Source organism: Pseudophryne corroboree, chromosome 11 (assembly GCF_028390025.1).
Source record: "Pseudophryne corroboree isolate aPseCor3 chromosome 11, aPseCor3.hap2, whole genome shotgun sequence".
In the NCBI taxonomy this organism is placed as follows: domain Eukaryota; kingdom Metazoa; phylum Chordata; class Amphibia; order Anura; family Myobatrachidae; genus Pseudophryne; species Pseudophryne corroboree.
In genome coordinates this window covers 225692827-225706189 of record NC_086454.1, presented here as the reverse complement: position 1 = coordinate 225706189, position 13363 = coordinate 225692827, and the positions used below count along the sequence as shown (strand labels likewise).

Genomic DNA, 13363 nt, shown 5'->3' with positions numbered 1-13363 from the left:
CGGGTCTTAAACGTGTGCAGTTTCCCAATTATTCGGAAACTGCGCATTGGATCGCTTGTGTGATTTAACCTGAATTAGCCCCAATGACCACAGTGCACCAGATAAATGAGCAATGAATATTTTCCTGGAGAACTTTTTTGCATGAAGTAATTTAGATGAACTGACAGTTCCGTATTTATAGTGGTTGTTGTAATTATTCCCATATTGTTGATCATATAGTTCTTAATAGTGGTGCTATTATAAACTCCCACACTAAGGGGGTAATTCAGACTGCATCGCTGCAGCGGCAGCGATCGCAGTCTGAATTACTATGCGCAGGGCGCACTGCACATGTGCAGCCAGTGAGATGCGGAAGCATCTCACTGGTGCGATCGCCTCTGCCTGATTGACAGGCAGAGGCAGTCGCGGGGTGGGAGGGGTCGTGACAATGGCGTTAGAATGCCACTTGCGGGGCGCGGTCCGGACAACAGAAGCACGACCCAGGACGCGGTGGATAACCCCCTGCCAGTGTACAGGAGCTGCGCTGGCAGGGAGCTACTTGTCAGGTACCAAAGCATCGCTGCCGTGCAATGCTTTTGTCCCTTGCGGGGGGTGGGGAGGTAGGGCCAGACATTAGGGGCGGACTAGCCCTGTGCTGGGCGTCCCCCCGCATATCTGTGAAACTCATCGTAGATGTGCTAAATTTAGCACATCTACGATCAGCTCTGAATTAGGTCCTATGTCTATGAAACCCACACTCCAAAAATATACTAGCAGGTTTATTGGTTCCTGACAAAAAAATTCCCTAGTGTGTAAGTGTGTGCGTGTACATGGGCAGACTAGATGGGCCAAGTGGTTCTTATCTGCCATTATATTCAATGTTTCAATGTTTATTTCTGTAACTCCATCAAGCCATCCAAACCACCCACTTCCCAAGTAAAGCAGGTATCTGAGACACTTGCTCACTTTTGTAGGCATCTGGGAGAGTCACCCAAAGGTTTTATAGTCTCCCACGACATTCCTGGAGAGTAGGCAAGTATGTCTTGTATGTCTTTGCTTTATTTAAGTCCTGTTTTCCCCACTGCCTGGCACTGCTGAACACAGTTCAATACAGCAATAATTACAACACTAACATTACTGCTAGCTTGACATAGGAAATCAGTAATAACAATGTAGAGAGAGAAGGTTTGGGCCATTGAAGTTCTCAGAGGACTATGTAGTTGAATGCCGCTTTCCAGTTTAACAGAAACTTTATACAGTGTCAAAACTTTAAACACAGTTACAAACAAAACACAAAGACCTTAATTTGTCATGATGTATCTGGCTCTGTTCTCATATTGCATTAATATTTCAAACCTGTGGCCATTCTCCTCCTGATGTTGTTCGTTTCGTTATCTCATTTATAGTGTTCCGCCGAGAATCAGGATCTACCCGTGACACTAATACAGGCTGAAGAGCACGTAGAATCTCTGCAATACAATGATGTTAAAATGTAAAGTAAATAAATAAGTCTAGAGTTTAATTGTAAAAATATAGGTGGCGCTATAAACACAGGATCATATACAAACATAGTAATGTATAATATAAAGCATTAATTACACTAACTTTAAAAAATTATTAAACTAATAACTCCTGAGTGGGACAACAGTAAGACAAAAAGAAATTATAAAAATTCTGAAATAAATAAAAAAATAAATTATGTTAATTCTATTAATTATGGTTTATCCTTCACTTGCACTCACGATCCCGCACATTATTTAGATGTGTTTTTGTAGGTAATAGAGGATGTCATTTGCACAATAGAGGATGTCGTTGGCAGTTTATTTGCAGGTGGTCGGTATCCCGGAGGTCAGGATACAGATACCGGAATCCCAACCGCTGACAATGCCGACAGCCGGAATCCTGGCTAAAATGGGCTATTCCCACTCGTGGGTGTCCACAACACCCATAGAGTAGAAATAAAACCTGTGGCGTGCGCAGCACGCCACCAAACCTGCAAGGGGACTCTTTGCACTCGCCCCGCTGCCGGCATACTGACGGACAGGATGGCTTTGTTGGTATATCATACCGGCATCCCAACCGTCGGTATATCATATCGATCCCTGTTAATGTTTACTGCTTTATCCTCTATTTCAGCAACCATAATGCACCAAAAAGCCAACTACACCAGAGTACTTCAGAATTCAGATAACATTTAAACAAAATAAACCTCTGAAAGAATCAGTGCCTTTAGGAAATGTGAGCACCCTCAAAATATCTTGGATCAGGCTTTAGACTGCTCTTCAGCTGAAAATACATAACTCATTTCAGTAGACTGCTATAGGTTCAACAAATGTTTGGGCTTTTTCAAATGTAATCATACTAAATGCATGTACCACGTATTTACATATTCTCAATAAGACTAGGTCTATTTACTCCCTAATAATCTATTAAATAATTAATACAGGTTGAGTATCCCATATCCAAATATTCTTAAATACGGAATATTCCGAAATACAGAATTTTTTGAGTTGAGAGTGAGATAGTGAAACCTTTGTTTTCTGATGGCGCAATGTACACAAACTTTGTTTAATACACAAAGTTATTAAAAATATTGTATTAAATGACCTTCAGGCTGTGTGTATAAGCTGTATATGAAACAAATGAATTGTGTGAATGTACACACACTTTGTTTAATGCACAAAATTACTAAAAATATTAGCTAAAATGTCCTTCAGGCTGTGAGTATAAGGTGTAAATGAAAAATAAATACATTCTGTGGTTAGACTTGGGTCCTATCACCATGATATCTTATTATGGTATGCAATTATTCCAAAATACGGAAAAATCCGATATCCAATATACTTCTGGTCCCAAGCATTTTGGATATGGGTTACTCAACCTGTAATTAAGTCTTTTAAACAATATTGGTCAAACTGTACGTCCTTTGAAGTTGAGATTTATGAAACGCAGAGGAAGATTGCGAACAAAAGTGTAAACCAATGAAACGATAGCTCTTGGGGCATATGTAATAGGGTTCGAGTTTGCCAGCGGTGCGGGGTACCGGACAATCTCAGACTTTTTTTAAAGCGCCAATCAGTTACACGGCATGGTTTTGCCTTGTAAATGATTGCTGCCTTAAAAAAAGAATGAGATCGGTTGGCATCCCACAAACTCAGATCCTATTACATATGCCCCATGAGTTTATATGGTTTATATTACTGTTAATATCATGATTGAATTTTAGTACTGTATGTGTCCCATCAAAATGCGGCTCTTTTGTAGTATTTGTAACTGTTCCTTTTAAGGTATGTCTGTGTGAGAAGTCAATTTTAGCAACTTTGAAATGTGTTTTTGTTATCTTATAAATAAAATTAATTGGTCTGTTCGTTCTTTTGTCTGTCCGGTTATGCATTCGGACACCCCTGACTGGGACGAAACCAACGTGAGGTGGTCCAGTTGGATCATGGCCAGGTTTTACTCCTGTTGGTGTATGCTAGGCAGAACTTTGACCCAGTGAGCCTGTGCTGGGCCTTCCACTGAATGGATTTGGATGAAAACATTTTGAAAAAAAAAAAAAGACACTGGGCAGCCAGCTCATGGGTGTGTTGGAAGAGCTGCTAATTATTTTTAAAATGTTGATAGTTATATCCAACGCATTGATAACTTAATAACTTTAAGAATTAAATCCAGCCAACGCCAGGTACTGCAGGAAATGGGAAAACTGAATACTCCAGTAAGGTATGGGTGAGGTGGACTATCTTTTAGGGCAGTGGTCAGGGTACAGGGGAAAAATGGGTAAAAATGAAATTCCTGGGGGTAATGGACGGTCACGCTGCCAAGACACAGCCTCGTCCAGCACCGGCTGATGGCACACCGCGGTCCCTCTTGCCTGCCCTGCTCTATGCTCCTGGCTGCCCTGTGCTGTGTTCCTGGCTACGGTGTAATGTGCTGACATCACACCGTGCTCCCTCATGCCCGCCCATCCTGCACTGTCCTGTCCTCCCGCCTGCGGCCCACCAACCCACACACAGAACTTGAAGTGCTCTGTGGCTTACCGCTGACGGAGTTCCGCAGGATCAGACTGTGGCCCACATAACAGTGGGAAATTCCCACTGACATTACTGAGGCGAGGATGTGACCATCTGTCTCCTAAAAGTCGTGTTCCCCCCCATCCATCTTTCTTACATTCATTCTGGTGTTTTGGGGAGAAAGTGTTAATTAACCCATTCATTGGCAAAAAATAATTGGCTAAAATAATATAAAATAAATAAATAAAATAAAAAATTATATATATATATATATATATATATATATATAAGATTCAGAGGGGGCACTCTCCAGACTTTTTTGTAAATATATCAATTCATTTTATTCATTGTATACGTTACATATTTCAGCGTGATAGCAAAGTTTTCCTCAAGCGCTTTCGGCCCTACACGGGCCTTCCTCAGGAGGCACTGCACATCAGTAGCAACTTCCAATAAGATAGGAACAAAACTCCAAGCATCCAGCAGTCACGCTGGTCCTGCCTGACTGGCTCTAAATACCCTCATGGCTCAAAAAAGCGCCAAAAAACTGTGATGTCATCAAGGTGAGACAATAATTATTTCATGCTTAATTAACAACTCTCAGGCGGTCATATATTGTTGCAATAGTCCCCATCAACAGGTCTACCTATCTGCTTAAACAAATTGAACACACCAAAGATATACTAGCAAGGCTTTAGAGTCCACCACGTCCCGGCACCGAGCACTTCCGGTGCATGGAACGCAAGCGTCATCCTGCCGGAAGTGTCCACATGCCGAGTGAAACGCAAACAGGAAGTGAAGCGCTCAGTCCTACGGACAGAGCGTGGGGTAGACGAAACTAGTGTTGCTCATTATTGTAAAGCGGGCTACCAAATCCATACAACAAATTGATATTCCCCATCCATCAATCGCAGGTATATGAGTATGTCAATGCATTTGTGGCCACGTGCATGTTTATTGCACTAACGAGGGTAAAAGAGCCAGGCAGTGCAGTTAAAAAACATTCCCCATAAATAACCCAACAGATCTATATATAATATATAGTAGTAGATCAACAAGGGTGCAGTGGCAGAGCGTCAGCGACCCAACCCAGGTAAGTAACCCAATCAGGACATAATTAATTGTGATTTAATGCGGCCATTCCGTCGCTCCTCCACTGCACCCAGAAGATCAAACTACACAATTAAAATGAGCCAAGCATGGCTCTGAAAACACATAAATAGACACCTGACAAACAAAACAATAATAAATGTGGGATGCATCGGGCAAAAATCACCTACTGGATTTCACCGTAAAAAAACGTTTAATGGGTTTGACTCATTCAGTCCATTTGGGGTCACTGTACCCAATCTATGTATCCACCTTGCTTCCAATTTTTTTAGGAGGAGGGATCGATCACCCCCTCTACTGGGAACCGGGACCCAATCAATGATCCTGCACTTCAGTGATGCCACTTGGTGTCCCTCATTTAAAAAGTGCTGAGCCACCGGTTTATCAGTACGGCCTGTTTGGAGCGCTTGGTGAATTGAACTGCGATGGTTGGCCATCCGCTCTCTGAATGAACAAGTGGTCATCCCCACATATGGAAGCCCGCACAGGCACAGTTGCATGTAGATAACATGGTCCATCCGACAATGCAATCGGTGCCGAATAGTAATCGGTTGTCCACTTAGTGGGTGTGGAAACTTCTCACCGACCAGCATCGAGCGACATGTCACACAGCCTAGGCATTTGAAGCAACCTTTTCTTGTCTTGTTCAGCCAGTTGTTCTCAGAGCCAGACGCTTGTCTAGCTGGATGCATCAGTAGTTGCTTCAAATTACGCCCACGCCTATAAGCCCGCATGGGTGGATGTGCGAGAGAATTTTTGAACTTTGGATCTGAGTCTGGCTCTGAGAACAACTGGCTGAACAAGACAAGAAAAGGTTGCTTCAAATGCCTAGGCTGTGTGACATGTCGCTCGATGCTGGTCGGTGAGAAGTTTCCACACCCACTAAGTGGACAACCGATTACTATTCGGCACCGATTGCATTGTCGGATGGACCATGTTATCTACATGCTACTGTGCCTGTGCGGGCTTCCATATGTGGGGATGACCACTTGTTCATTCAGAGAGCGGATGGCCAACCATCGCAGTTCAATTCACCAAGCGCTGCAAACAGGCCGTACTGATAAACCGGTGGCTCAGCACTTTTTAAATGAGGGACACCAAGTGGCATCACTGAAGTGCAGGATCATTGATTGGGTCCCGGTTCCCAGTAGAGGGGGTGATCGATCCCTCCTCCTAAAAAAATTGGAAGCAAGGTGGATACATAGATTGGGTTCAGTGACCCCAAATGGACTGAATGAGTCAAACCCATTAAACGTTTTTTTACGGTGAAATCCAGTAGGTGATTTTTGCCCGATGCATCCCACATTTATTATTGTTTTGTTTTTGTTTGTCAGGTGTCTATTTATGTGTTTTCAGAGCCATGCTTGGCTCATTTTAATTGTGTAGTTTGATCTTCTGGGTGCAGTGGAGGAGCGACGGAATGGCCGCATTAAATCACAATTAATTATGTCCTGATTGGGTTACTTACCTGGGTTGGGTCGCTGACGCTCTGTTACTGCACCCTTGTTGATCTACTACTATATATTATATATAGATCTGTTGGGTTATTTATGGGGAATGTTTTTTAACTGCACTGCCTGGCTCTTTTACCCTCGTTAGTGCAATAAACATGCACGTGGCCACAAATGCATTGACATACTCATATACCTGCGATTGATGGATGGGGAATATCAATTTGTTGTATGGATTTGGTAGCCCGCTTTGCAATAATGAGCAACACTAGTTTCGTCTAGCCCATGCTCCGTCCGTAGGACTGAGCGCTTCACTTCCTGTTTGCGTTTCACTCGGCATGTGGACACTTCCGGCAGGATGACGCTTGCGTTCCATGCACCGGAAGTGCTCGGTGCCGGGACGCGGTGGACTCTAAAGCCTTGCTAGTATATCTTTGGTGTGTTCAATTTGTTTAAGCAGATAGGTAGACCTGTTGATGGGGACTATTGCAACAATATATGACCGCCTGAGAGTTGTTAATTAAGCATGAAATAATTGTCTCACCTTGATGACATCACAGTTTTTTGGCGCTTTTTTGAGCCATGAGGGTATTTAGAGCCAGTCAGGCAGGACCAGCGTGACTGCTGGATGCTTGGAGTTTTGTTCCTATCTTATTGGAAGTTGCTACTGATGTGCAGTGCCTCCTGAGGAAGGCCCGTGTAGGGCCGAAAGCGCTTGAGGAAAACTTTGCTATCACGCTGAAATATGTAACGTATACTATGAATAAAATGAATTGATATATTTACAAAAAAGTCTGGAGAGTGCCCCCTCTGAATCTTATATACAATTTGGATACCTCGGTATTTGAGTGGACACCCCAGTGTTTGCGTATCACGAAGATATGAGTGCTACCATTGTTTGGAGTTTTATATATATATATATATATATATATATACACATATATATACACACACACACACACTCACACACACACACAGTATCTCAGAAATGCCATATAAATAGTGATAACCAGTATATATGCACAAATTGGTTCCAAAAATATGAGGGAAGAAGGACGTAGGTGTCCCATGTATTTCTTAAACCAACACTGGGCTCCACTAGTCAAAAAGATAAAGCCACAGCCCCCCCCCCCCCCCTGTCTTAAACAGGTCCCTGTGGCAGTGGCATTACCCCCCCACCCCAAGTAGTCAGCCCTGGCAATCGTTCCCTGGGGGAGTGAGCTCTCCCCTCCCAATAAAGGTGTCATCCAAGTGATACGGCAAAAGCTTGAGGCTGAAGTCGCGCCATGCTGTGGCGGGACTCGGTAGTGCCAATCGTATTTTTTTTGCCTTTTTTCCAAAACCATGTCTTAGACGCAAAGTAATCTAATAGGATGTACAAGCAGCTCCTGCTGATTAAAATGATGTGTGGCATGCCTATATTCTATGTGTAATTGCATCTCTATCTGCATCCAAAATGCCACGTTACAGTGTTTTCCATGACTGTATTTGCATACAAAATGCTATGCTACAGCATAGCATTTTGTATGCAAAGACACTTGCAGTCACACAGAGACTATAGGCATGCTGCATATCATTTTAACCAGCAGAAGCTTTGTGTGTCCTATTACATTACTTTTCCACATTTTTGCGGAAAAAAACATGGGCCTGCGGTTGGCGCCCCATTTTACATGGCATGCCTCTCAGATTAAGTATTTGGGGGTCATGTTGCATAAATCGGTGAATTTCCCCTCTTGCTTCAAAAGCTTAAGCCACTCACCTTTCAGATCATATCCATAACTCTACAAAAAGTTTAAGCCAGACCTTCAAAACTGGCATTCTACACTTACCTCATGAACAGGGAGGATTAAGTTAATTAAAATGAAAGTGTTGCCTAAGGTCCTGTATCTTCTGCAGTCTCTGCCTATTGCGATACCACATTCCTTGTTCACGGATCTTCATCGTGTTGTTAGGGACTATGGGCCTAATTCAGACCTGATCGTTGCTGTGCGTTATTGCACAGCAGTCGATCAGGTCTGAACTGCGCATGCGCTGGCACCGCAGTGCGCCAGCGCATGCTAGAAAGCCAACGATTGCCCTGTGATTGCCTCTGCCTGATTGACAGGAAGAGGCGGTCGCTGGGCGGGAGGGGGAAGACCAGCGGCGTTTGGCCACCGTTTAGGGGGCGCGGTCCAGGGAAGGCAGGCGTGCCCAGACTGTTGGGGGGGCGGGCCGCGGTGGCTGCATGATATCACACGCAGCCGCTGCGACCCTCACAGCCATAAGTAGCTCCTGCCAGAGTGCAGGAGCTGCGCTGGCAGGGAGCTACTCCTACAGTACAAAAGCATTGTTGCTGTACGATGCTTTTGTACTTGTGCGGGTGGGGTGAGGGGTTGGGCCTGACATGCGGGACAGACTAGCCGTGTGCTGGAGGCGTCCATTATCACACAACTTTACTAACAAGGCTTATGGAATGGACCAGGTTGAGAGATGCAAAACAATGGTTTAACATAGCAGCGTCATCCCTTCCAGGTGGGTTTCCTGACATATAGTACCCTGGCTTTCAGCCATGCCTCCGATTCACCACCCGTTGCTGAGCCCTATTTTTTCCTGCTGGATCGGTCTCCAAACTCAACCACTCTTATCATCTACCCCATCCCCCCCTCTGACTCCACTATTTAGTAACCCAGGCTTTCCTCCCCGGGATTCCATCCAACTCATTTAGGTCTTGGCACTCACCGGGAATCTCAAGGGTTAACCATTTTGCAGACTGCTCCTAGTAGTGTAATATGGAGGTATCTTCAGTTGAAGCATTTGTTCATGAGATTGAGACCCAATAACACAGGCTGCCGTTGGTTAACCCCATTTGAATCCATGTGTGTGTCCCAGTCATACCAGTACACCCCCTGTCTGTTATCTAGAAATTGCTTATCGATAACCTCTTTGTTACCAATCCTAAATTTACCAGGGATTGGGAATCAGATTTTTGTCCGGTCTGGTTAGCGAAGATGATTGCCCAGAAATATTTTGCAACACCCTCTCTAGCTCAGTGAACATGCTGGTGGTGGAAACTTACTATAAGGTGATGACTCGCTGGTATTGCTGCACTAGTCTATTGGCTAAGATGTACCCCGGGGTTTCAAGCTTCTGTTGGAGGTGTAATACAGCCACTTGTACCCCACTTCACATTTGGTGGGAATGCCCGGTATTGTGCAAATTTTGGTACAAGGTCATAGTAACTGCGTATTTAATCCTCCATGAGGACCTTTCTTCTTGCCCTAGTTATTGGCTTTTAAACCTTACATGTAGGCCCCAGTCTTGGTTTAAGAAAACGTTACCACCTTGACTTTACAGCAGTTAGGCATCCATGGCTTTCATATAAGGAATTGGTGCATTACCAATCCTTGTGTACAGGAAAGACAGAGATTATCTGGGTTTTGGAGATGCCTCTCTCGTTTGAAAACACCTCAATTTGAGTTACTGTATCCACACTGCCTTGATGTATCTCCCTGTACCCTCGGCAGCTGGCCTCCCCCTCGCCACCTCTCTTTTTCTTCTCTCTCTTTTTTTCCCCTCTATCTCCTATTATTTTTCCCCGCTTTGAATTTATATTTGTTCTGTTCCATTATGTTTATCTTAATTACTAATCAAACTTTTTATTTGTATTAATTGGATTCAACACATCCCTCAGGTTTTAATATCTTTGATACACTTGTTTGTTTGTTTGTTTGTTTGTTTGTTTGTTTGTTTGTTTGATGGTTTGTTAAACTTGCCATATATTGATCCTTAATAAACAAATTCCATCATTTAAAGTCTGACTTCCTTTTTAGAAACTATTACAGACAGGTTGTGCCCAGTTGCGTAACTACTGTGGGTGCAGCTGCTATGGGGCCCAGGCTGCCTCCAAGGCTTGCTGCTCCCCCTTCACTCCCACCCACAGGAAGGACGCCTGACACGAAAGCACCCCCAAGACGGCAGCCACGTGGAATATGTAGCAGTGGGGAGTGGCCCGTCCTGGTCGGTTCCAAGACCTGGCAGCAGAGCAGTGCCATGATTCATGGATATTTAGGGGGCAGGGCCTAAGCCCATGAAGCGCCAGCCCCAATCAGAGACCTCTGCCGTAGTCAGGTAATGTATCTCATGATCTTTCCCCCTCCCTCTCTCTCTCCCTGATACTTTCTCCCCCTCTATCTCCCTGACACTGTCTCTCTCTCTCTCACACACTGACACTGTCCGTCTCTCCCTCACTCCCCCTGACACTGTCTATACCTCTCTCTTCCTCACAATGTCTTTCTCTCTCTTTCTAACACTGTCTGTATCTCTCTCTCTGACACACTCTTTCTCCCTGACACACACTCTCACTCCCTGTCTTTCTCTCCCTGACACTAACGCTTCCATCTCTTTCTCTCTCCCTTACTCCCTTACACTCTCTCACTCCTGCTTGCTCCCTTCCCTCTATCTTGAATTCAAGATCTTAATCTGAAGAATGTATTTGAAAGAAGGAACAATGGTTATGTGACAGAGACATTCAAACCTAATAAGTACATATTACATGATTGGCTTTCATGGGATGTGGGATTTTGGCTCTCAGCTGGCTTATAAAGTAATGGAGGCAGCTCCACGAAACAGCCCCATACCAAAGGCTCTTTCCAGGGCTGCTATCAGAAATGGTTGGGCCCAGGATTGACAAAATAGGCAGGGCCCCCCTAGGGGTGGAGGTGTGGATAATGTGGATGGATCTTCAGTGGGTGGGGCATTAATTGGTGAGTATATCAGTTTAAAAATAAAAAGTTTGGGCTGTGGGGGTGGGTGTTATTATAACATGTCAGTCTATCATATAAATTATATGATACCCTAGACTTGCCTCAGTCACCTCAGTATGAAATATAAATACCCTCATGGCAGCTCCCCCTCACTTACTCACATAAACACACATATACCGTAACCACCTCCCTCTCACACACATATACCCCACCCAGTAGCGGATCTTGCTATGGGCAAGCAGGATTTTTTCCCAGGGTGCCGGCTTCCGGGGGCAAGATCCGCTACTGGTGCCACCTGGACCCGGTGCTGTTTAGATGCCCAGTGCTGTACGGTGCGCGATGAAGTCATCGCGCACCTCACTGCATTGTGGGAGCGGCACGTAGACGCTAAAGGTCATAATTGACCTCCAGTGTCTATGCGGTGCCATGGGAGAGGTGTCATGACGTCTCTCCCATAGATCCGTGGAGCAGAGCGGCGGCTGGAGACAGAGGGCAGCAGCGGTCGGGAAGCAGGAGCGGGGATTGTAAGTATTAATATTTTTATTTATTTTATATTTTTGTAAACGGCGCAACTAGGGGGCACAACTCTACAGGGGGCACAGTACTGGGGGCAATACTACTGGGGGCACAACTCTACAGGGGACATAACTGACCACGCCCCTTCTCCATGAAGCCATGCCCCTATTTTTTCGACCGGGGCGCCGCAAGGTCTAGATCCAGCCCTGACTTCACCCACCTCCCTCTCACACACACACACCCAGGCCACCTCCCTCTGACTTATATAAATAACATAGCCCTGCCTCACCGCTGTCAGATGCAGTTTGCCATTGTGTTATTTGATCTGCCATGATCCTGCAGACATAATGCTGACTTCTCTCTGACATATTCTAAACGTGATGCTTCCTTGTGTTCCTATGTATTTGTTCATCCATATTGTTGTTTTTTTTGTCTCCTCCATGTTGGTGGCCATTTTTTTGAGAACATTTATATACAGATATCCTTGGGTTTCCTTTACTGCAGTCCCGGAAGTCCCCTCTGCTGGCAGTCCTGGCTTTTTCATATGCTGTTGTGAGGATATTGGGTTCAAAATCACTCAGTCACGGTGGTAGATGAAAAACCAACAGTGGTTTATTGAACAGAATGGGTTATAACACAGTTCAGCACACTTCTGTGATCCAATTCTACCCGACAATTCCCTCCTGGAGCTCCTGACAGAACATTACTTCTTAGTCAGTCTCCTGCCACTCTCTCTCTGTCTCAGATCTCTCCCACCTCCCCTGTTTGCTATTATCAAGCCTTTGTCTTTTCTACAATAAGGCGACACCCCCAGACAGTTTCACATGCCCAGGCATGTCCCCTAGGCCACAATAGATGTTAACTAAAGTAACCTTACTTAATCTGATTGTGTGGCCTGGAATCCATTGTGTGGGGAAGAATGAGGGGGGGTTGTATGGCCTGACATCTGAGACTGGCTGTATCTACACAACAGCAAACACACAGGTTATCTGCGCAGTCATATTGGGAAAACATTATTTTACAAACTATAACACAATAACCATTACATTCATATATATACATTGAAAACATAACTGTACCCTTGTAACAATAACATCATACAATATAATACAATATTGCCTAACATATAACTAATAACATATTGGCAATTGATGAAGTCCATGTGTAGGACCAGGGCTAGGAAAGTAACCACGTGTCTTTTACCACTGAGCGACACGACGCGCCAGCTGTGTCATCACATGTCGTCACATTACCTTCCCCTACTTTCTCGCCCTGTGTCCTAAGTAGCTGAAGCTTGCTGAGCGCAGTGATGCTCTCCTACATCAGACAGTCTGTGCCCCGTCATAATAATGACTGGCAGGTTTCTCTTGTGGGTCTGGTGGTTTTTGTGAATAGCATTGTACAGTTTGTACGGAGACCACCTGCGTCCCAGGTCCAAAGTCTGTGGTAATTGTCATGAGGCTTGTGTGGGAATTTCTTTCCCCGGTCTGGTGGGTGTGTGGCCCACAGTGCATAACTCAATACAGTCTTACCAGGGTCCGGTGGAAACGTGATC

The 13363-nt window shown here is 44.7% G+C and overlaps 1 protein-coding gene across 1 annotated transcript in view; it reads right to left on the bottom strand.

Moving 5' to 3' along the window:
* Nucleotides 1-13363, bottom strand: part of LPCAT2 (lysophosphatidylcholine acyltransferase 2) — a 218370-nt gene that overhangs the window by 152730 nt on the left and 52277 nt on the right. The window contains exon 5 of the mRNA XM_063945284.1: nucleotides 1336-1448. Coding sequence (XP_063801354.1) covers nucleotides 1336-1448 — 113 coding nt within the window. The remainder of the gene's footprint in view (nucleotides 1-1335; nucleotides 1449-13363) is intronic.